The sequence below is a fragment of the Polypterus senegalus genome, chromosome 14 (assembly GCF_016835505.1).
Source record: "Polypterus senegalus isolate Bchr_013 chromosome 14, ASM1683550v1, whole genome shotgun sequence".
Classification (NCBI taxonomy): domain Eukaryota; kingdom Metazoa; phylum Chordata; class Cladistia; order Polypteriformes; family Polypteridae; genus Polypterus; species Polypterus senegalus.
In genome coordinates, this window is record NC_053167.1 from 55714509 (window position 1) to 55740107 (window position 25599).

The 25599-nt window shown below is 37.5% G+C and overlaps 1 protein-coding gene across 5 annotated transcripts in view; it reads left to right on the forward strand.

Moving 5' to 3' along the window:
• Positions 1-25599, forward strand: part of phf20b (PHD finger protein 20, b) — a 161199-nt gene that overhangs the window by 127511 nt on the left and 8089 nt on the right. For 4 of the 5 annotated variants that reach the window (XM_039735526.1, XM_039735530.1, XM_039735531.1 and 1 more), the window contains 5 exons: positions 3827-3922; positions 5217-5395; positions 16079-16178; positions 23787-23982; positions 24169-24592. In XM_039735526.1, coding sequence (XP_039591460.1) covers positions 3827-3922; positions 5217-5395; positions 16079-16178; positions 23787-23982; positions 24169-24592 — 995 coding nt within the window. The remainder of the gene's footprint in view (positions 1-3826; positions 3923-5216; positions 5396-16078; positions 16179-23786; positions 23983-24168; positions 24593-25599) is intronic. The other variant, XM_039735527.1, reaches the window with a different exon arrangement.

Consider the following 25599-nt stretch of genomic DNA (forward strand, 5'->3'; position numbering starts at 1 on the left):
ACCTGGTTTCCACGTCTACCTGTATTAGTTTAAATGGCACTTTTACCACTCGCAATAGGACGGACGAGCTGACTTATCGTGTAGTCTGGGCAACACAGTGAATGTGGCGTCTCTCTACTCTCGCCTAAAGGATTATTAGGAACACCTGTTCAATTTCTCATTAATGCAATTATCTAATCAACCAATCACATGGCAGTTGCTTCAATGCATTTAGGGGTGTGGTCCTGGTCAAGACAATCTCCTGAACTCCAAACTGAATGTCAGAATGGGAAAGAAAGGTGATTTAAGCAATTTTGAGCGTGGCATGGTTGTTGGTGCCAGACTTGCCGGTCTGAGCATTTCACAATCTGCTCAGTTACTAGGATTTTCACGCACAACCATTTCTAGGGTTTACAAAGAATGGTGTGAAAAGGGAAAAACATCCAGTATGCGGCAGTCCTGTGGGTGAAAATGCCTTGTTGATGCTAGAGGTCAGAGGAGAATGGGCCGACTGATTCAAGCTGATAGAAGAGCAACTTTGACTGAAATAACCACTCGTTACAACCGAGGTATGCAGCAAAGCATTTGTGAAGCCACAACACGCACAACCTTGAGGCGGGTGGGCTACAACAGCAGAAGACCCCACTGGGTACCACTCATCTCCAGTACAAATAGGAAAAAGAGGCTACAATTTGCACGAGTTCACCAAAATTGGACAGTTGAAGACAAAAAATAAAAAATGTTGCCTGGTCTGATGAGTCTCGATTTCTGTTGAGACATTTAAATGGTAGAGTCAGAATTTGGCGTAAACAGAATGAAAACATGGATCCATCATGCCTTGTTACCACTGTGCAGGCTGGTGGTGGTGGTGGTGTAATGGTGTGGGGGATGTTTTCTTGGCACACTTTAGGCCCCTTAGTGCAAATTGGGCATCGTTTAAATGCCATGGGCTACCTGAGCATTGTTTCTGACCATGTCCATCCCTTCATGACCACCATGTACCCATCCTCTGATGGCTACTTCCAGCAGGATAATGCACCATGCCACAAAGCTCAAATCATTTCAAATTGGTTTCTTGAACATGACAATGAGTTCACTGTAGTAAAATGGCCCCCACAGTCACCAGATCTCAACCCAATAGAGCATCTTTGGGATGTGGTGGAACGGGAGCTTTGTGCCTTGGATGTGCATCCCACAAATCTCCAACTGCAAGATGCTATCCTATCAATATGGGCCAACATTTCTAAAGAATGCTTTCAGCACCTTGTTGAATCAATGCCACGTAGAATTAAGGCAGTTCTGAAGGCGAAAGGGGGTCAAACACCGTATTAGTATGGTGTTCCTAATAATCCTTTAGGTGAGTGTATATGTCTATGTTTTCCGTAGCCTGTTACAGGAAGCTACTCTCTCGACCACTGGCATTGGTTTCGCTCCTTGCTATTTTCGTTATACTGGTTTCCTAAGCCTTTGTTATACTGAATTCCTTTCTCACCGTTTTCCGTTCCTATTCTTACAATGCCATATGCTACGGCAGGCTTCGGCTGTATAGTTTAATGTATAAATGGAAAAAAGTAACAAGTCGAGTGTTGCCCAATGTAGCGGAGTAAGAGTAGCTTTTCTTCTTCACAAATGTACTCAAGTAAAATTAAAAAGTATGGTGCAGTAAAACTGTCCTTAGAAGTACAATTTTTTTTAAAAAGTTACTCAAGTGAATGTAACGGAGTAAATGTAACTCGTTACTTCCCACCTCTGGTCATGATCCTATGCTAATTTTAACTTTAAAATACATCTAACATCAGAATGAAAATGAAAGATGTCCGTTGAATTCACTAGTTATTTAATTTGTAATAAGCTAATGGAACCCTTTCAGTCTGGTTTCAGAACAGTGCATAACTTTGAAACTGCTTTGCTTCAGGTAACTGATTCGCTTATGCCAGCTGACTCTGGAAAACCAGTACATTAATTCTTTTAGACCTTACTTGTAGCATTTGAAATTGCCAAGCATGATATTGCAAGGAAAATGGAGAACATCCTGGTCATAACTGACACTGTCTTCCAATAGTTAAATTGTTATCTAACTGATAAGCTCAGGTTTGTTAGTCTTGTGAACATCAGGTCCAGCTCAGTGCAAGTCACAAAAGGAATTCTTCAAGGATCTTTCCTTGTCCCTCTGCTGTATCTACATTCTTCCTCTTGGCCATATTATTTGTAGCTTTGGACTGTATTATTTTTATGCAGACGAAACTCCACTCCACAGTTGATCATTAAAACTGAAAGTTCTTCAAAGTTTTCTCAGCTCACAACTTGCATCAGTTAAATAAAAGCCCATATAGAATATAACTCTTTAAAATTAAACTGCAACAAACCATTTTATTTGATAGAAAAGCTCCGATTGAAAAAATTAGCTCCTTTTCAGTTACTTTTGTTGATGATGTCATCAGCCGCCTTCTGCTAGGAATCTTGGTGTCATATTTGATCCCTCCCTTTCTTATTCTACCCACATAAATCACATTAAGAAAGATTCTTCCTTCCACCTCTGTAACATTTGTCCAGTTCACTCATTCCTTTCGTTTTGTACTGCTGAGAAATATGTCTTTGCTTTTATTTCATCCCGCATCAGCTATTGTAACTCCCTTCTGGCAGGTGCCCCTTTTAATCTTTTATCACAGCTCCAGTTGGTTCCAATCTTTGCTGCATGAGTTCTTACACAGACCTGCAACAGTGAACGTGCAACACCACTGGCACAGTGGCAACATTTTCTTCTCTTATTTTTTATTGATGTCAAAGGCCCCATGTACCTTGGGTCGTCTTTGAGAGACTTACTGATATGCTACATGGTTTAGCTATATCTTTTCTTATGAAATATAAACAGGACTGTTCCTGATACATATTTGCAAAAATGAATATGCATGATATGTGATTTTGCATTTTACAGCACCCATAATAATTTGGTCCTGAATTGAGAAACACACAAAATAATCTAAGAATGCTAGAAAAATGGCAAAGTGTGGATGTACGAGCGAGTGTGTCTTATGAAGGCTGGTTCTCAAATTGTAGTCAATGTCATAACTCCAATGTGGATAAATAATGGTTGGTTCAATCTACAGTAGATGAATAATGAATAAACGTTCAGTAATGGAGGGTACTTTGTGTAAATGCCTAATATATGCTGAGCAGCACACGTTAAGTATGCAAGCAGGTGTGTGGCTGACTGTATTTCTGTTTTTAAGTAATTTTTAATACTAGTACTTCATATGTCTTATTCTGAAGCAAGCACAACATTAAAACTGGTTCTCACCACCTCAAAAGAGTGTTTAACAAGTAATAAATCTCATTCCTAGTGTTCATACATGCTTCACACAGTTAGATGCGTTTACTCAGGGGTAAAAGAAGGAAAAAAATATTTGTAGAGTAAGCTGCTGGTCTTCTGCCAATATTCATTGCAGCGTATTGAGCTCCTAACACTGCAGTTGTTTGTTTTACCTGTGTACCAGTTACTTTATTTGCATACTTAACAACTTCACAAAATGCTAAATCGAGAAATGTGTCAACATTTCAGTGCTTTTCATCAGCAGAATAGAAAACTAAGAGCAAAGTATGTTTGGTCACTTAATGGCCAGACAATCAAAGAAAATACCAACTACCATACAGTATACTGAAAGATTGAACATGTTTAAGTTTAATTTTTTTCTTGCAGTAATTGAGACTTAGATTGAAGCATTATCTGACTGTCAAAAATTGTATTTCCTCAAAGCAAAACACTGGTTTGCTATAGTAGATATAATTTAAATTCCTAAAAGTTTTGCTTATTCATCTTTTGTACCACTTTCTCTGTTTATTATTGTAGTCAAAGAGAAAGAAAAGTTCAAAGAGAAGAAACACAGAGATTTTCTGAGAATCAAGCTGAAGAAAAAGAAGAAGAAAAAAAAGAAGTCCAAATCTGGTAAGATTATGTAATGCATTGTGTTTTTGTGTCAAAAGAAATTTAAGTATTAATATAGAATTAAGTACTTACACTCATTCTTAACAATCACATGCTTGATCTTAACTTTCCATTTTGTCTGCTAATTTTTAATCCTACTACATGCTCTATGGAAAGCAAATTGTTAAAAATATAAAAATAGTTTTTAAGTATTTATTGTTGTGGTATAAATTAAGGTAGTTATGTAGAATCAAATGATCCCTATTATAAAATAAAATATAATGCTTTGCAAAAATATTTAAATTTATTCCATTCTATGCGTGTATTGCAAAGAAGAACATTTTAAAGAAATCATTGGTTATTTTCCAGCTAATATCTCTTAATCAAACATCAAAATATTCTGCTTGCATTAAGTTGGAGTTGGATAATGGATGGATGGATAGTGTTAAACCTTGAAATATGAAGGAAATTAATTGTCTAAATTTTATTAAATAACAAATCAAATACTGACATTGTAAATTATTATTTTATGTGAGAAAAAAAAATTTAATTGACCTCCACTATTAAATCATTGAAACATAATGGCCACATTTTCTTGATGAAACCCCCAAAGTTGAGGAATCATTATTCAGGTTGTTAATAATGTAAAGGATATCTAAGGCATCTGAGATAAAGTAATACAAATGCATAAATTAGGAGAAATCTGTTATAACCAGAAGGTATTGTATTGTGTTGGGTCCTTGAGCACGACCCTTATCCTGAAAATTGCTCCAAGGATGCTGTACAATGGTCGAGTCTATATACATACATACATACACACACACACTGGGGGCTTCATCCCCTGCTCACTTTACAACTTTCTACAGTGTAATATTGTCCAAATAGTACTTCAGAGGGTCTAGTAATACAGTCTGTTCCAACTCTGCTTTAAGACAGACAGAGGTGTTTTTTCTTTTAAATAATCAACTGAAGTTGGGACATCTGTGCAATTTGTTTACTTCAACTTGCAAGACTCAATTTTACTTGAACTGCTGCAGAACATCTGTAGGTTATAACCTATTAGTTTTTCCTGAAGAAGGCCCATTTGTAATATTTCTGAAATTTACTTTTTTTAGTCTTTGCTATCCTAAACTTTAAATTTTAACCTCTGGTAGTTTATTGTTTGCATTTGTTTAGGAAAACCCCTAGAAATTGAGAACATTCTTTTCTTAACACACTCACATTTAAGTATCATGATATAGAGTTTGTAATGAAAAATTCTGTGTATGGTGAACATTCTTAGAAAGTTTTGTTTTGTTTCTTTTGATCTTCACAGAGGAAGATAGTCTTAGCAACTCTTCGACCGATAGCCTGTTTTGGAGTGAAGAAGAGTTCAGCCAAGAAGTAGATGTGACCACAAATCCTGATGAAGATGCACCAGATGAAGATGACCAGTGCCATGAAATTGTACGCTGTATTTGTGAAGTACAAGAGGAGAATGATTTTATGATTCAGGTAATCCAGTCCAATATATTAGGCATTTTGCTTTGAGACCAAAAAGTTTCAGTAAATATATAAAGAGAACATGCAAAGTGGAGACAGAATGATTGGATTGCATTCATTAGGGAACCGAGGGTAAGCTGTAAAAGAACAGTGTAATGGCCATTAAAATTTTCTCAAGAGTTGCCAGTTGCATCCAGTATCCCCTTTCTCAGCTTTCCAAGGTTGGGCATTCTTGTAAACAAAGCCCATTGTAATTACATTGTCTTGATTGCTCCTTCTTGACTTCTTTCTTGTCACATCATTCTACTTCTCATCACATTATGTAACATCTACACACCAATCCTTTCAACTCTGCTGTGAACCTCTGCATGCTTACTCCTTTTCAAATTTACTTCATTTTTCTCTTCGTCCACCAATCTCACTCTCATACACCATACAGCTACTTAAATACCACCCTTCAATGCCAGAGAGACTGCTTTAGATGTCAAAATCTGGAAAACTGATGGATCATTTTTCATGTATACAATTTTCCCAGTTATATGGTGTCCAAACTCTCAAAGTCTTTGAAAAAGTTGTCCAGCAGTATATTTTTACATAAACAATTAATGTTTAAGAACAACAGTTTGCATTATGGACAGTTACATTTAAAACAAATTGTGGAAATCCTGAACAAGCTAGCACATTATTACTTGACTTGGAAAAACTTGACAGCTTTTAAAATTCTCTAGATGAGGTATTAGTTATGGATTTTCATGATTAAACAATTGACCTATGAGTATTTCACAGTAGAAGTATCGATTCATTCAAATATATTTGACTGTGACATTTAAATTTTTATTCTCATTTGTATTGCCAAGTGCAGTGCACAAAATTAGAGAAATAATTAACACACCTGTTAGTGTATTATTTTATTATTCCATACATCCTTCAGGTCATTGTACTGGTAAACATGCTGTGTTTTTATTATATATTGTTCCTTTTAGCTTTCAGAGTTTTCTAGCAGTACAGGTTGGATGTGTACTTCATGAAGGGGTGAACTTTGGCTAATATTAGTAAATCTTGGTAAAGGATGCATTTCTTTAAATTTAAAGACACACATAAATGCTGCAGGTCACAAATGTGTCAAGTGCATTTTTAAAATGCACATCATCCAAAGAATCTTCTGTTTGTTCAGACTTTCTTTCCTTATGTTGTCCTCCTGGGTTTAAATTTGTATTGACTCTATAATTAATCACCCAGCTGCTGTTTTTTTTGCTTTCTGGTTTTCATTTAGCTTTAGATTAACTGTAGCTATTATTGTTCTGTGCTATATTCTAAAATTTTGTCAGTTTGTTATCTGTGTATTTTTTAATTACTTTGATGTATTTTTTTATGTAATTTTTTAACAAGAGTTGGATAGTTGATGGGCGGCACGGTGGCGTAGTGGTAGCGCTGCTGCCTCACAGTTAGGGTTCACTTCCTGGGTTCTCCCTTCGTTGAGTGTGCATGTTCTCCCTGTGTATGCGTGGGTTTCCTCCAGGCGCTCTGGTTTCCTCCCACAGTCCAAAGATGCAAGTTAGGTGGATTGGCGTTTCTAAATTGGCCCTAGTGTGTGCTTGGTGTGTGGGTGTGTTTATGTGTGTCCTGCGGTGGGTTGGCACCCTACCCGGGATTGGCTCCTGCCTTGTGCCCTGTAATGGCTGGGATTGGCTCCAGCAGACCCCCGTGACCCTGTGTTCGGATTCAGCGGGTTGGAAAATGGATGGATGGATAGTTGATATTAATACATATAGTACAGTTGTTCCATTTGTTAAAACCATTATCCTAAAAACCATAAGTGTTCCGGTTTATTTAAGACAGAATATCATTGATGGTATGTTTTGTATGCTCTTACAGCACAATATAGTTGTATGGAGGAAAAGCAGAGTAACAGGTCAGTCTAACATGTTTAAGCAATGATCACATGTTAGAATTTTGTCTGCACAGAATATCACAGCCCTACAGTCAGTGTCAGGTAGAAAGAGACGCTTGAGACAAATTGAGTGTGTCCGTCTTTAACTTTGACAGTGTCAGTTTATACACATGAAAAATCTGAAGTATAAATCAGCCTTCAGGTGCCACTCTCCCTGTCAGATGAAATTTGCCGATTAGAACATTGTGTGCCCACCGGCTTCTTCAGCTGAAAAAGAGACTCTAAGAAAATGAAAAGCTGCCCTGTCTAATTCTACAGAGGCTGTCAGTTTTATTGGTGACTAGCAGAATACCCGCGCTTCGCAGCGGAGAAGTAGTGTGTTAAAGAAGGTACGAACAAAAAGAAAAGGAAAAATTTTTAAAATAACGTAACATGGTTGTTAATGTAATTGTTTTGTCATTGATATGAGTGTTGTTCTCATATCTATATATATATATATATATATATATATATATATATATATATATATATATATATACCAGCTTGGCAGCGGAGAAGTAGTGTGTTAAAGAAGAAAAGAAAGAAAAGGAAACATTTTGAAAATAACGTAACATGATTGTCAATGTAATTGTTTTGTCACTGTTATGAGTGTCTGTGAGATATATATATATATATATATATATATATATATATATATATATATATATATATATATATATATAGCAAAATACCAGCTTCACAGCGATGTCATGTGTTAAAGAAGTTATGAAAAAGAAAAGGAAACATTTTAAAAATAATGTAACATGATTGTCAAAGTAATTGTTTTGTGTATTTGGCAGCGCCACGGTTGTTTTCGCAGCTGCATCAGAAAATGTACCACGCGTGACACGCCTCCTTTTACTGTTTTCTCACAGCTTGGATTGCTGCTGTCATATGTATATATATATATATATATATATATACACACACACACACACACACACACACACACACACACACACACACACACACACACACACATACATACATACATACATACATACATACATACATACATACACACATTTTATATATATATATATATATATATATATATTACATACATATCTTCATATCTACATATCTATATACATATCTACATATACACATCTATACTAATAAAAGGCAAAGCCCTCACTCACTCACTCACTGACTCATCACTAATTCTCCAACTTCCCGTGTGGGTGGAAGGCTGAAATTTGGCAGGTTCATTCCTTACAGCTTCCTTACAAAAGTTGGGCAGGTTTTATATCGAAATTCTACGCGTAATGGTCATAACTGGAAGCAGTTTTCTCCATTTACTGTAATGGAGATGAGCTTCAACGCCGTGTGGGCGGAGTTTCGTGTGACATCATCACGCCTCCCACGTAATCACGCAGTACATAGAAAACCAGGAAGACCTCAAAAGCGCTGAAGAAAACATGCATTATATAATTGAGAAGGCAGCGAAACAATAAGAAGCGAGCGAGTGACATATACAACCATGTTCATGAGTTCTGCTACTTGAAACAAAGCACGATGTAAACCTACACTTTAAATTAAGTTCATAGACAGGCTGCGCTGGCGTTTGTAATTTAGTGCCTGCCCATATAAGGCCGTCCGTCAGCGGCAATCCAGTAGCAAACTCACACTAAATATTCACGGGTGAAGGACTGTGCTTATGGAGAGGAAGATGAGATGGTCAGGGTGGTGTTTGACACAAACTCAGCGAAACTGCGAGAGAAAGTTTTAAGTGCCAGGACTAAGGTAACATTAAATACAGCCATGGACATAGCACGAGATGGCACCAGCACAGCTGGGAACCTTCATGCATGTACACCGAGTGGCTCACGTGAACTGGCGCAGTGCACAGATAAAAGCAACAGTTCCAAAGAGCTGAACAAAACCGAATTACACAATTGAAAAGGCAGCAAAAATATGAAGCGCCTGATAAGCATATTCATAAATCCAGCTACTGCGGAAACAAAGCACACGTTGGAAAAAGTCAATGTCCGCTAAAGGAAGACAGTGTAAAAAACCCGTGCATGCAGTGTGTCAGGTCTCAGATAAAGAAGAAGACGAGCTGTTTATTGATGCAGTAAGAAACGAATCGATGAATGAAACCTGTCATCTTTACAACGATTGACAAACACGGAATGTAACTTGAACACAACACATCCTACAAATACGAACCTGATTGAAAGAAATAATGATAATCAAATCCTTGATGACAGCAACACTCAGTAACACTCACAAAACAAATACTGTATATTGACAGTCATGTTACGTTATTTTTAAAATGTTCCCTTTTCTTTTCTAGCTTTTTAACACACTACTTCTCGCTGCGATACGCTGGGTATATATATATATATATATATATATATGCCGATCTACATACTCGAATAATGGATACTTTATTCACCATCAATGATTGTTTTGGTAAAGCCATACTCAGTGTATTCATTAGATGAACGGTAAAAAGTAACAGCGAGGGAGGATGCAGGCTGTAGTCTTGGCGTCAACTCTATCTGAATTGCGCGATCACATTTGAAAAAATATATCTTTTCAAGTTCTATTTAGTCCATATGTGTCAAACTCAAGGGCCGGGCCACATCCGCCCGGCGTAATTATATCCGCCCGAGATCATTTTATATACTGTATTATTGTTATTAAGCCGGGTATATGAAGCGCTGGTAACACAATAAACTACAGATCCCATAATGCAGCGCTTCAGCCGCCTTGCCGAACAAGTTATTGCGAGGCTAGCTCACACGATGCTGAAGAGAAAAGTTGATTCTGAAAATAGAGCCTTTAAAAACCGATGGGAGGCTGAGTATATGTTTACTGAACCCGTGTGTCTCATTTGTGGAGCTAATGTGGCTGTAATTACAGAATTTAATCTAAGACGGCACTATGAGATAAAACATCAGGGTAACCTGAATGCAATGCAGAAGATACAGAAAGCAGCATAATTAAATAAGAATCTGACACTTCAGCGGACGTTTTAACCCGTGCACAATCACAAAGTGATTTCAAGTGAAGCTGCTTTTATGGGAGACACAAATGCACCAGTGCACCTTGCCCCACTTTCCCTGTTGCCAAGTAATGTTAAACCAAGTCGTCACTACGGTGTTCCCAAATCGCACTTTGCTGATAAACTGAGCGCACTGAGTTTGCACGGCGCTTTGGTGACTTTGAAGAACAAAAAGTCCGTCTACATGCGGCTCGAACCTTGTGCATGTTTGGTAGCACATATCTGTGTGAGAAGCTCTTCTCAGTGATAAAGACTAACAAAACAGCACACAGGAGTCGCCTCACTGATGAGCACCTGCAATCCATCCTGAGAATCTCCACAACACAGAACCTCACAGCAAACAGAAACGAACCTGTGGCCAAAAAGATGCCAGGCGTCCAGCTCTAAAATGACATATGAGCAAAGACAACTGAATGATTTGATTTGTTATTGCTGAAAGGAACACATTTTATTTATATTTCCAGGTTTTGTTATGCAGCATGTTCATATTTGAATTTGTATAATTTTGACAGGATATATTTTTATGGAGAGCAAAATCTTTTGGGATATTTAAAATCTAAGTTTTTTTTTTATATAAAATTACATAAGAGTAAAGAAATTTGAATGTTTGTTCTTTTAACGTTTACTTTATTTCTAACTTGTATAATTTAGACAGGATATATTTTTATGGAGAGCAAAATATTATAAGTTGTTTAAGGTTTGAGTTGATTTATTCACGAATAATATTCCTGTCTGTTTTACCATTCCTACCAAAGATATTTCTGTCGACTAAATAAAAATTCCTTCTATTTAAAATTTAAATAGAACTTGAACAAATCGATAGTTCATAATATCCACGCAGACTTGCGTAAGAGCGTGAGTTATCCGTTTTAACAAGCAGCGTATTGCACTGATACGAAATAGCTGTGTGTGTATATATGTGTGTGTATGTGTGTATGTATATATGTAGATATATATGTATGTATATATGTGTGTGTATATATATGTGTATATGTATAGATATGTATATATATATGTTTGTGTGTGTGTGGAAATATATATGACAACAATACTCATCACTCACAACAGTGACAAAACAATTACATTGACAATCAGGTTACGTTATTTTCAAAATGTTTCCTTTTCTTTTCATTGCTTCTTTAACACACTACTTCTCCACTGAAGTGGGGTATTTTGCTAGTATATATATATATATATATATATATATATATATATACACATATATATATATATATATATATATATATATATATATATATATATATATATATATATATATATATATATATATATATATATATATATATATATATATATATATATATATATATATATATACATATACTTGTGTGTATGTTTGTATGTGTCTATATGTGTGTGTGTATAGGTTTGGTCACTGAGTGCAAGGGAAAAATAATAAATTATAGTCTATAAGTTATTAAACAGTAAAACATTAACGCTTTTAAGAAGTACAGGTACATTGAAATTACATTTTCTATGTGAACGTTCAAATTTGTGCCTCTGGTAATGTGCCTTACCGGCATTTAAAGAAAATTAGTTTTGTGTCCTCTGCAGTGTTAAGAGAGAAAGGCTTTGGTTTGGGATAAAAGGAAAAAGGTGTAAAGAAAGGAAAGTTGCCTTTTTCTTTTATATAGTATAGAGATGTGTTCGCTGGCGTTATGATCGCCTTTTGGGGACAGTCGCGTGGGTCTTGTGTAGACTGGTGAGACGTCCCGCCATTAATCGGCTGTGATGGCACTGTCAGTCCTGCACTCATGTGCGTGTCTTCATAATTCGAGGTGAGGACCTGATAATCGTATCGTGCAAAAGAAAGTGTGAATCGCCTTAATATTATTTTGCCGTGGTGTAGAAAAGGGGTCCGTGTTTGCACTTGTCTGGGCTATAGCGCGGGGAGGATGAAAAAATTAAAAGTGCTCACTTTGACTTAAGGCAGAAGCGCAGTCAGCGTCTCAAAGGCGGCACAGCTATGCGCGCTGGCTGCTCGACTTTTGCTGGGCAGGAGACCCCAGTTTGCAGACACGTTCATGATATCAAAAGTCTCAGCGCTCTTTGGAGGTCATTCATATATATATATATATATATATATATATAAATATACCTATATATATATAGAAGTAGTGTGTTAAAGAAGTAATGAAAAGAAAAGGAAACATTTTAATAATAGCGTAACATGATTGACATTGTCATGAGTGTTGCTGTCATATATATGCCTGCCTAAATAAGTCTCCCTCACTTTGCTGTTACTTTTTTACCGTTCATTTAATCATGGCTAGTGGCGGAAAAATTATAAAATGGAAGGAGGATGGCTTTACCAAAACAATTATTGATGGCGAATCGATTATTCATAAAGCTTGAATTGGTGATCTGTTTTTCTGTGTTAACCTCATATTTTTCATACTTCTTCTCAAACTAAGGTGGTGCGAGGGTAAAATGAATCGTGATGCTGATCAATGTAATCCGTGTACCAGGAAATCATGCATTGACAAAAGCTCCCTTTGCTTGTAATGCAAAGTGTGATTAAATGCATTATTTTTAACGCGTTATGGAGCACATGCATCAAGCTTCTCAGCTGTGCTTGTGCTAAGAAAAGGAAAGATTTTAAAAATAACGTAACACGATTGTCAATGTGACCTTTTGTAAGTAGTGCCTGGAGGATTCAGTGTGTAGAAACTCTAGAGACAGCGTGTGTATTAACTTGTGGATTTTTCTGTGAGTATTTGGTGGCAGTCTGACGAAGTTGCTTCGAAGACAGCGTTAACTGGAGCTCAGCTCAGAGCAAAATGAGGTGGGAGGGGAGATGATGACGTGACTCCCCCACCCGCCTTAACTGTCAATCCCCCCCAAACACAGTCTCGAATTTGCATAAGCACACCCCTTCACCTACAATTTTAACTTAGTTACAAAGTGATCAAAACTCTCGTTTATATCCTGCGTCCTCTCATTAAACTTGTATCCCGCATTACCTGTGGGTATGTGAAACTCCAGCGGTAGCCTGTCTATGAACTTAATTTAAAGTTTAGGTTTACACCTTGCTTTCTTTCCGAGCTGGCAACATGAATATGGTAGTATATGTCACTCGCTCACTTCTTATTGTTTCGCTGCCTTCTCAATTATAAAATGCATGTTTTCTTAAGCGCTTGTTGGAGGTCTTCCTGGTTTTCTATGCACTGCGTTGACAGTCAGTTCACGTGATTACGTGGGAGGCGTGATGATGTCACACAACTCCGCCCCCCCACGTCATTCCAGCTCAACTCCATTACAGTTAATGGAGAAAAATACCTTCCAGTTATGACCATTAGGCGTAGAATTTCGAAATGAAACCTGCCCAACTTTTGTAAGTAAGCTGTAAGGAATGAGCCTGCCAAATTTCAGCCTTCTACCTACACGGGAAGTTGGAGAATTAGTGATGAGTCAGTGAGTGAGTGAGTGAGTGAGTGAATGAGTGAGTGAGGGCTTTGCCTTTTATTAGTATAGATTATAAAAGCAAAATGCACAAATATACAATGAAAAAAAAAATCTATGTCACATTTTGGCGCATATTTCAGAAAAATTCATAAGCTCTAATTTCTTAAAGTTGCAGCATTCCATAGTTATTCTACATTTAATTGTCAGTTTTTGCATTCATATTTTAAATACAGTAAAATTACAACAGTTTATATATGGACAGTATAGTTAGTAGTTTACTTTATAAGCTTGATGAACTGAACTACTTACCTTTTGTAAAAGTACTTAGACTGCCACTTCTGCTAACTATATAACAGTATCTACATTCAGAATATAGTTTAACCAAGAAAAACTTCTTTAAACTGATATGAACTTACTGTATCGGCCTCTCTCACATTCTTCCAACAAGCACAGGGAATCTTTCCTGTGGTCTGTTTGCACCTTGCATTTTTTATCTCTTGCTGACTATATGCTCTGACCTCCCAGCATTTCATCTCTGATTAAATAGTGTTTTCTTTCCAGCATTCATCTATCAGCTTTCTGCTTCATTGCTATGACTCTGTTTTAGCATCTACTCCCTCAAGTCTAGTTTTCTTTTTTGTGATTGCTGTGTTTTTGTTTATACCGGTCCCTTGCTTAATCCACTGGTCAATAGCTCCATTAATATTACATGCAGAAATCGGTTCAGAACAGATCCCATTTGAAGTTTACCACTTGCCTCTCATCTTTAACTTCACCCTTCTGCCTTCCTACCCACAATTCATGCTGTGTCATGCTAAATCACAATAATTATTACATATTTATCTACAGTAGGCTTTGCAATCCCTATCATGCAGTGTCACCTTTATTTTTTGTAATTCTTAATTACATTATACCAACATTCAAAAGTGTCTTGTTGAAAACTATTACTTTTGCAATCAGGCATCATTGTGACTTCTAGCTTTCAGAATGACGGCACTTGCTATGTTGTTGCCATCTTGGCTTGTTGGTTCTGGTTTTAGATTTTTTAGTTTTCCTGCCAAGGAATATATAGATATACAGTAATTCCTCCTCGATCGCAGGGGTTGCGTTCCAGAACCCCCCGCGATAGGTGAAAATTCGCGAAGTAGAAACCATATGTTTGTATGGTTATTTTTATATATTTTAAGCCCTTAGAAACTCTCCCACACTGTTTATAAATATTCTCCGCACAGTTATACAGTAAACCCACATTTATCGCGGTTAATTTGCTCCAGACAGATAAATGAATTTCCACGAAGTAGGATTCTTTATTTATAAATCTAATATTTTCGCAGTTAGAGCATAGAAAACCTGTTTACGACCTTCTAAATATGTTTTTTAACATTATTAGAGCCCTCTAGACATGAAATAACATCCTTTAGTCAAAGGTTTAAACTGTGCTCCATGACTAGACAGAGATGACAGTTCTTTCTCACAATTAAAAGAATGCAAACATATCTTCCTCTTCAAAGGAGTGCCGTCAGGAGCAGAGAATGTCAGAGAGAGAGAAATGTAAACAATCAAAAATCAGTAGGGCTGTTGCGCTTTTAAGTATATGAAGCACCCATGATAAAGCGACTGCAATGAAGGGATCAATGTGAAGGTAATCTTTCAGCATTTTTTACAGAAGCGTCCGTATCTTCTAAGCAAACAGCCTCTGTGCAAACAGCCTCTCTGCTCACACCCCCTCCGTCAGGAGCAGTGAATGTCGAGAGTGTGAGAGAGACAGAGAAAAGCGAACAATCAAAAATCAATAAAGGCTGTTAGAGCTTTGAAGTGTGCGAAGCACTGCGCGGGAAGCATATTGTATATCATTGAGGAGTTTTTTTTAATACGTAATACATGCTCTGATTGGGTAGCTTCTCAGCTATCTGCCAATAGCGTCCCTTGTATGAAATCAACTGGGCAAACAAACTGAGGAAGCATGTACCATAAATTAAAAGACCCATTGTCCGCAGAAATCCGTGAACCAGTGAAAAATCTGTGATATATATTTAGATATGCTTACATTTAAAATCTGCGATGGAGTGAAGCCGTGAAAGTCGAAGTGCGATATAGCGAGGGGATCACTGTACATATATATATATATGTGTGTGTGTGTGTGTGTTTACAACCTCTTATGATTAAACCACGATTTATTTACATCGTGTATGTATATGCTGCTAAATAATACTTTTAGGTAAATAAAAAAAATAAATAACCATGTTTAGGACTAATTGTCTGTTGTACATATGAGCTTTCTATGTATTTTTTCAGTGTTCATTTTGTGAACCGTATTGCCTTTTAGTGTGAAGAATGCCTTTGTTGGCAGCATGGTGTTTGTATGGGACTGCTAGAGCACAACGTTCCTGAAAGATATACCTGCTATATATGTCGTGATCCACCAGGTAAGAAGCAACTCCGCCCTTTCAGTTTCTTTCCAGAAGCAAATCAGGACATAAAAGATGCACACTTTTTGAAAATTTCTTCATAGACACCTACCAAAAATTCTTAGATTTTAGTGTCCTTTTCCTGTTTCAACAAGCTTATTTACCACATGATACTGTTGGATTCTGTTAAGAAAGGTTGATTTTTCCATTGTCATAGCTGAAAGAGTCTTCAGGTTGAATCCCCCAGAAGAAAGATGTAATATATTAATTCAAATGATTTCTATTAATTGTGTGTTCATGAAGTTTTATTCAGAAGTTTCAAATATTTACTGTCTGTCAAAATATTCTGGTACTACATATACAAATGTAATTTATCTGTTTATATAAATAATCCATTGCAGAATGGAACTACCTTTTAGGTGCTCTGAGGAGAATGTTGAATATTATGATTGTTCTCTTCCACTCTTAGGTTTTAAGCACCCATATCAAAAGTAAAATCATCATAAATGCTCTCGCCAAGTTTGATGTTGTTATTGTTTTAGTTTTGTTATAATTTACAACCTTCACAGAGCACAGCTTCAAGACTTACCTTATAAAAGAAATAAATGTAAATGTTTATGAATTTAAAGTAATATGATTTCAAATATAGACATCCATAGATAATAATACACACATTAAATCCCATTTGTAAGACCTTATTAGAGTGCATAAAAAAAGTATTCACCAGCCTGGAAGTTTTTAAATTTTGTTATACAGTGTTCAAACCCAGTGGATATCATTGAGCTTTTTTAAAACTGATCAACAGAAATAGTCTGTTTATGTCAAATCGGAAACAGATCTCTGCAAATTGGTCTAAATCAGATATTTAAAAAAACAGTACATGTATATGAATATTCATTTCCTTCAAGTCCGTATTTAGTAGACCTTCAGCAACAATTAGTCTGGAGTCTAATGTGGATAAGTCTATCAGCTTTGTATATCTGGGCTCTACAGTTTTTCTCATTCTTCTATGACAAACTGCTCTGTCTGTGTTAGGTTGCATTGCGAACTGTGCATTAACAGCCTTTGTTAAGTTCACTCACAAACTCTTAATCGGATTGTGATCTGGACCCTAACTCTACCACTCGGGGCATTAACATGGTGGCTTTTATGCAATGGCTTTATACTGGAGGCCATTGTCTTGCTGGAAAACAAATCATCTCCCAAGGCACAGGTTTCTTGAAGATTGCATCAGATTTTCTTCCAGAATTTCTGTGCATTTCACTTAATTGCTTTTTCCCCTCTATCCTTACAAGTCATCTAAGACTTGCTGAAAAGAAGCATCCCCACAGAATGAAGCTACCACCATCATGCTTCACTGTGGGGATGGTGTGGTTCTGATGATGTGCAGTGTTTGGCTTAGGCATAACATTACATGTAGTTTGTTGGCCAGAACTACAATTTTAGCCTCATCAGACCACAAGACCTTAGTCCTTTTGACTTTAGAGTCTTTCACACTTCTGGCAAGCTCTTAAGATGTCATGTGCATTTTCTTTTTAACAGTTACTTTCTCTTTGCCTCTGGTGAAGCACCTAGTCAATAGTTGTATGCATGGTCACTCCAGCCTGAACATCTGTAGCTTGTAACAGCCTGAACATCTGTAGCTTGTAACTCCTTCAGAATTATCACAGATCACTTGGTGGCCTTCCTTACCAGTTGTCTTTTTGCACTGTCACTCTGTTTTTGTGCATAGCCTGCTATGGGCAGATTTACAATGATGCCATAATTCTATTTCTTAATGACTGATTTAACTATACTCCAGGAGATACTCTGTGACTTGGATATTTTCTTGTCTTCAATCAATGATTTGTTCTTTTCAATCGCCTTTTCACTGAGTTTCTTGGGAGTGCTCTTTTCCCTTGTGTAAGTTATACCACAATACTGACTCACCCAAGCTAGACCTTCCAGATAAGGTTTATTTTTACCACAGTCAAATAAAACCTCTTGACTAGAGACAGGTGATTTTGATGTATCTAATTATGTGATTTCTAAAACCAGTTAGTGATTTAAGTGTGTCATATTAAGGTTTTTTGGGGGAATACTTGATGCAGTCAATAATTTTGTATTTTAAATTTGTAATTAATTTAGACCTCATTAAATAGTCTTTTTCTGATGATCAGTGTCAAAAAAGCAAAGTGAAATCCACTGCAATTCAGTGTTGCATAACAATGTACTCACTGCAGATTTCTAGCTTTCATCCGTGACTTGCATCCTATTTGCTAGTCTTAGAATTATGTAAAATTGGAAACGGAGCCACCTTTAGTTTATTTAAATCAATACTCTTCCACTTCTTGAATTCAGCATCCCCCCATAGGCAAGTAAAAATCTGTCATTGCTATCTTTTCGTTTGCATTTTTTTTCTTTTATAAGTGCTGGGTAATATGTGATTTATATGTTACATATTTGGTGTCACATGATCTTTGCATTCAGCATCCATGATTAGGTAGCCAATAAAATAGTTTATCCACGGGTGAATGATACAGTAAAAGCTGAACTTAGAAGAGTTGCTGGTCACCCACGGAGAATAATCTGTGCAACAGACTGAGCTTACAAAAGTTAATCTTCTATTTTGTCACCTCATATATTTGTGGATGTGAGATTCTCATAATAAACATTTTAAAGACCACTGGTCTAGTGGCTCATTAGTTCAGAAAAGGAATGGCTGTTCAAGATTTCAAGAGTTCAAGAATTTTGCACCAAGTAGCAGAAATTAACGCTAGAATACCTGAAATTTACGAAAAACATTGTAATCCCGGCCCACCTTAAATTCCTTCACACCTGTCCATCAGCGTTTTTTGTTTTGTAATTGTGTCGATCACAAGCAGCAAGCAGCCTGCCATCCCATCAAGGACAGAGCAACTCGGGCATAAACTTCTCCCAGGCTCAAGCCAAGGCTTCCCTGCATATGAGGTTCCTGGAGTTGTATAGGGTAAATAATACAGTATATCGTTATTTGGACCACATGCATTTCATGTATGTTCTGTGTCTACGAATATATGGGCAAGTGTAGGATGAAAGGAAATGCGAGGCAAGAAATGCTGAACACATAACTAAAGCAGAAACTTTTTCCATGTTATACTAATAATGATGTGAAGTGTATAATGTATGACGACTTTAGTCCAAATATCAAATAAATGTGTGCACTTTTAGTCAAGGAAATAACCAAGGAAAGCATTCGATTTACATGTTGCTGTCAATGAATAAAAATCCCAAGCTCAAATGTCAACTATCAGGAAGTTGATATGTATTTTTGAATGGTGCAGAGATAAGAACTGCTGCCTTATAACTCGAAGGTACTGGGTTCGAGACTGGGTGCACTGCGTTTTGAGTAGTGAGCTGCTATTATTATTATTATTATTACTATACCCGGTGTAAATTTTGGCTACTTGAAAATAAATTAGTACTTTTTTTTTTATTATTCAGTTTTATTCCCTCAGTGACAGTAACAGACAGCTTCTTCACAGCGCTTTCACTGGCTAATAGACTACCGCACCGTAGCATAACTCTGCTTGGCACCATAAAATCAAATGGGACTTCCACCTGCAGCTATAGTCACTTTAGTATGCAAACAATTTGCCACACAAATGTTTAGATCTGGCAGTGTCATGCTGTTTTTTCATAGGCTTCTGGTATTCTAGTGTTTTTACTCTAGTAATTACTCTAAAGTTGTCAGTGTATCCTGCCTCGCAGATAGGAGACTCGGGTTTGCCTCCCGTGTCTTCTCTGCGTGGAGTTTGCATGTTCTCCCCGTGTCTGCGTGGGTTTCCTCCGGGTACTCTGGTTTCCTCCCACAGTCCAAAGACATGCAGGTTAGGTGCACTGGCGATTCTAAATTGTCCCTAGTGTGTTTGCTTTGTGTGTGTGCGCCCTGTGGTGGGCTGGCGCCCAGCTCAGGGTTTGTTTCCTGCCTTGCACTCTGTGTTGGTTGGGATTATCTCCAGCAGACCCCCGTGACCCTGTAGTTAGGATATAGCAGGCTGGATAATGGATGGATGGATGTACCCATAAATAATAATTGAGATTCATGTATAGTGCCATGGAAAATGTGAAGACGATTTGCTATATCATACATAAATACAACCTCAACCAAGTAATGTCTTCCTCCTGACAAACTAAACAACATTTATGCTTAATTTGATCGAGGCAATAAAATATTTGCAACCACAATTGCCCCTCCGCAGATGACCAGCCCCTTAGACTTGCCACCTCCACTGTACAATCTGCACTTAGCAAAGGTAATGCACACAGGGCTTCTGGTCCTGTTGGCATACCTGAGCATGTTCTTAAGGCCTGTAATGGGCAACTGTCTGAGGTCTTCAGTAACATCTTCAATCTGTCTTTGGCCCCGCTAACATCCCTGCCTGCCTTAGGTACACGACGATTGTACCAGTGCCTAAACTGTCCTCTGGGAGCCCGAATGAGTACTGCCCTATTGCACTTACCCCATCATCACCAAGCAGACTGGTTCTGGCCTCCTCAAATCCAGTCTACTTCCCACACTAGATCTCCACCAGTTTGTCTATCATCCTAATAGGTCAACGGAGGATACTATGTCCATGGCTCTTCACTCTGCCCTGGCAACTGTCTGAGGTCTTCAGTAACATCTTCAATCTGTCTCCAAATTTAACACTATCATCCCCTCAAATCTGGTAAATCTCAGCAATCTCCGCATTAGCACCTCTCTTTGTAATTGGACACTGTACTTTCTAACCAACGACCTCAGTTTGTCAGGTTAAACAACCACACATCCTCTACCCTGATTCTGAATACTGGTGTTCCACAGGGCTGTGTGCTCAGCCCACACTTCTACTCCCTCTTCACCCATGACTGCATCCTTTTATATGGCTCCAACTCCATCATAAAGTTCCAAGGCGACACCACAGTAATAGGACTGTGACAATGATGAGTCAGCCTATAGAGAGGAGGTTCAGCACCTAGCAGCAAGGTATGCTGACAATAACCTCTCCATTAACACAAAGAAGACCAAGGAGCTCATTGTGGATTAACAGAAATAAAGGCAGCAGGGACGCTCTTCTCCATATAAGTGAGGCTGAGGTGGAGTGTGTTGATTTTCAAATTCCTGAGCGTTCATATCTCTGAAGACCTTTCTTGGACAATAAACACTTCTGTCTGGTAAAGCTCAACAGCGACTTTACTTTCTGCTAAGGCTAAAGAAAGTCTGCCTAGCTCCTCAGATTCTATGGAACTTGAACTTTTACAGCTGCACTGTTGAGAGCATATTAACAATCTACATTATAGTGTGGTATGGCAACTTCTCCATAGCTGAAAGGAAGGCCCAGCAACGGATAGTGAAAACTGCAGAGCACATTATCAGCATCATACTGCCAACTATTGCTGACCTGCAGCATACATTGTGTCTATGACAAGCTTGCAGCATCATCAAGGATGTTTAAAACCCCAACCATGGACTGCTTACATTCCTCCCATTGGGATGGCACTACAGGAGCCTTTGGTCCCACACCAGAAGGTTCAGGACAATTTCTTTCATAACAACATCCCCATTCTGAACTCTCAATCCTTACTACTACTGAATAGCTGACCTTTCTAAATATCAATTACTTGTAGTGATTGTACTTTGTTATAATATTCAGGGGTTTTCAACTCAAGGTTTACAAAGAATGGTATTATCATGGATGATCCAATTTATTTTACAATGTGCACATTCCAGATTTATTCTGACATTTCCTCCTCAACAAGTTGAAAATACTACTTAAAATCAGTCCAAAAATAAAAAAAATATATCTGTATTGTATAACTAATGAATTTCAAGATCAGGATATTTTCACTTAAACTCCTTAAAGCTTTTTTTTTATCAACATGCTTTTAAAATATTTTGTCAGAGAATCTTTCTGTTAGGTTTGTAACATTTACTGTTGTAAGATTTATATTAGCTGGTAAAAAAATGTCCTAAAGAATAATAATTAACAGGTGAGTCAAATTGATTAAATTTTCAAATGTCACAAACTTTTACTACTTTGCCAGATATGCCCCTCTTTTTACATTCCTTTAAAACTTTAAGGTTTTCTGTGTGAAATCAAACTTTTCATGTTAACATTATTCCATCATTTCAGAACTGCTGTAAAACATCCTTTGTTTTACTATTTTCATAATGTCTAAAATGAAACATTTAATTGAATCTACAGTATGGTAAAATTGAATCTACAGTATAACTGGTAAACTCCCATTACATTCACCAACATTCCTTTCACATATATGACACATGTGCTTTCACTACATTCATTACATTTTAGGGGTTATACTAATGAACATTAGTTTTGCTTTAAAAACCAAACAAGTTAAACAATTACAACTTCCAACTGAGTGGTCACATTATTTCGCTCTAAAGGCACACAAATCTATTTTTGAAGTAACTCAAATGATTTAACACACACCCTACAGTACAACCTAGATACATCATCAGTGTTGTAACCGGGGGTCACTGGGTGCTTCTGGGCTTTGAACATCATACTCTTTCATCTAGGCGACCCAGTCAGGGGTAATTAGCCCCCAACTTGTGTTTCAGTAGTTTAAATGGTCCACGGATCGCTCCTTTTGATCCACAGCCATCTCAATGCTTTCTTAGCGGTATCAGTGATGTTCCTAATGGCTCTCTTATTGTGCAGTCCCCTGATCCCCAGTTCCTTGAAGGCTCTGCAGAGCGACTGGCCAACAAGTCCACGGCAACTGATCTCAAAGGGGTAGCAACGTGTTTTCCATCCCCTGCTTTGGTATTCACCTATGAGCTCCTCGTACTTAGCTGTCTTTCTCTGGAACACCTCTCCCATCTGGTCTTCCCAGGGTATAGTCAATTCCAGCAGAACTTCCTGCCTTGACACTTGTGACACAAGAACCATATCAGGCCTGAGCATGGTAACAACATGCACTCACCATAATGACCTTAGTAATAAGGATGCAACGTAATAAAATTGGTATGAATATGAATGTATTCTGCATGAATAAAATTAAATGCCGGATTTAGATGGAGAACATGCCTGTGTCTTAAAATGGCTCTACAAATGAGATAGCTATATCTGGAAACAAGTGAGAGTACACACTTTTATGGCTGATGTGTTTTTGGATGGAGTTAGAAAGGTTCTCTGTTGGCATTCGAATCATGTGCGTAGGCTATATGTATTGACTTATTAGTTCATATTCTATACCAGCCTGATAAATTAATATTCATTTGACTGGGTACAGTGTAATTATATAAGCTATAACAATGGTAAATGGGACTTTATATGTGCTTTATATAGTATGCTTAACTACTGTTTCCTATTCTTTTGTGTTTAACCTTTTGTTTTAATATGAATTGTATAATTGATATTCTATCAAATAAGCAATGAAGTTTGTTTTAAAATTTTTTTAATGGGTAACCAGGAGCTAATCTTCTGCTTCATTTTCACAGACAGACTTACGCTAAGTCCAGGCCATTTCTGACTGGCTGGAATTTAAATAGTCATACTTGGTAGATTTATTTGACAACCATTAATTTTTCATGTAACCTTAAACCAGGCAAATTTCAGTAAATGTTTGTTTTAAATTTCTTCATAATTTTTCTTTATGCAGGACAGAGACAGAGTTTAAAATACTGGTATGACAAAGAATGGCTCAGCAGTGGACATATGTATGGTTTACCATTTCTAGAAGAGAACTACTCACACCAAAATGGCAAAAAGATTGCTGCTACTCATCAGCTTTTAGGGGATGTTCAGAAAGTCATTGAAGTGCTCAATGGGTTACAACTGAAAATAAGCATCTTGCAGTAAGTGATATGTTCATGTTTTTATGAAATTATTTGAGAGAAAAAAGCCTAAGAAGATTTTAGCCCACAGCATAGTTTGTCTGATTACAGTATATAGATCAGAATGCATTGCTTTTTTTTTTTTTGGTTGGTTTTCATTGATTTGGTGAATTTATACTTTTTCATCTTTTTTTTTTTTACTCTGAGGAGCCAAGCTCACCCAGATTTGAAGTTATGGTGTCAGTCGTGGAAGCACATTGACTGTAAGGACAAGCCACGAAAGAAACAACCACCTTTGGTGCGGGAAGAGAATGATGATCAAGAAAGGAGCATGGTGTGCTGGAGTGTTGAAGAGGTTAATGTAAAACCTTGCATTGGACCCTGCATACAGGAATCATATATCACAAGTGAGCACTGCTACCAGAAGCCTCGTACCTACTACCCAGCTATGGAGCAACGTCTTGTTGTGGAAACCAGGGGTGCAGAACTCGATGATCGAACCCAGATAATCAGAGAAAATGTGGATGATTTTCTTATACTGGACCATGGACGCTATAGCAGGAGTATGGATCAGGAAAGAAGTAGAAGAAGTTGTGAGTCCTATTTGGAAACAACCTCTTTACAAGAAATGGTAAGTAGGGAAGTTACCATATACCTTAAAACAATAGTAATGTGGAATTGTCCTGTATTTATTAATTATTACTGTGGACTTCAACTCAAAAGATGTTAAAAACCAAGAAACAGGTGAAAGTTATTGACACTAGGGAACATAACTGAGCCCCAAACCCTTGACACAAATACATAGAGAGCAGCCCTAGGCCTAAATCAGCCCTTTATACAAAATACCTCTGTCATAGGCTTCTTTTTTACCCTTTACTTTACCTCTACTCCTCCCTGGCAAGCTTTGTCTCTCCTCCGGACCAGACTTACAGCTATCTAGGCAAAGTGTGGGCTCCCTTTTAAACCTGACCCAAGAGTACTTCTGATACCTAAACCATTGTGTCCAGGTAGCACTTGTGGGTCAGGCAGAGCCACCCTGGAACAGGAGATTTATCTCCCAACAGCTTCCCATGACTGCACCCACTAAACCAAACAAGGCAACCCCGTGGAACCAAATTTCTATTCTGCCTGGGGGATTCCAAATAGAGGCTTGCCACCAGGGATGCTGCCACCTAGTCTACTAAGGGACAACTTGACCATGAGAGGTAGTCTTCCAATTTTACATTTTTCTTCTGGCTTCCTGACTGAGAAGAATGAATGTCACACCTCCCTTTCTGACCACATGTTATACTGGTCTACCCAGCTAAGGGAACAGAGTTCATCCTGTCTGGGATGCTGGTCCATTCATGACAATGTTTAATACTAAATCAGAAATATTTCCACTGCTGTAGAGTCCAATGGCGGCATGCTTTACACCACTCCAGCCGATACTGGGCAATTGTGCATAGTGATCATAAGATTTTCAGCAGTTGTTTAGCCATAGAAATCCATTTCATAAAGCTCCAGATGCATTATCCTTGTGCTCAAGTTACTTCCAGAAGCAGTTTCGAACTGAGAATATGACATTTTTACATGCTATATGCTTTAGCACTTGGTGGCATTGCTCTGTACTTTATGACATATACTATTTTGTGGCAG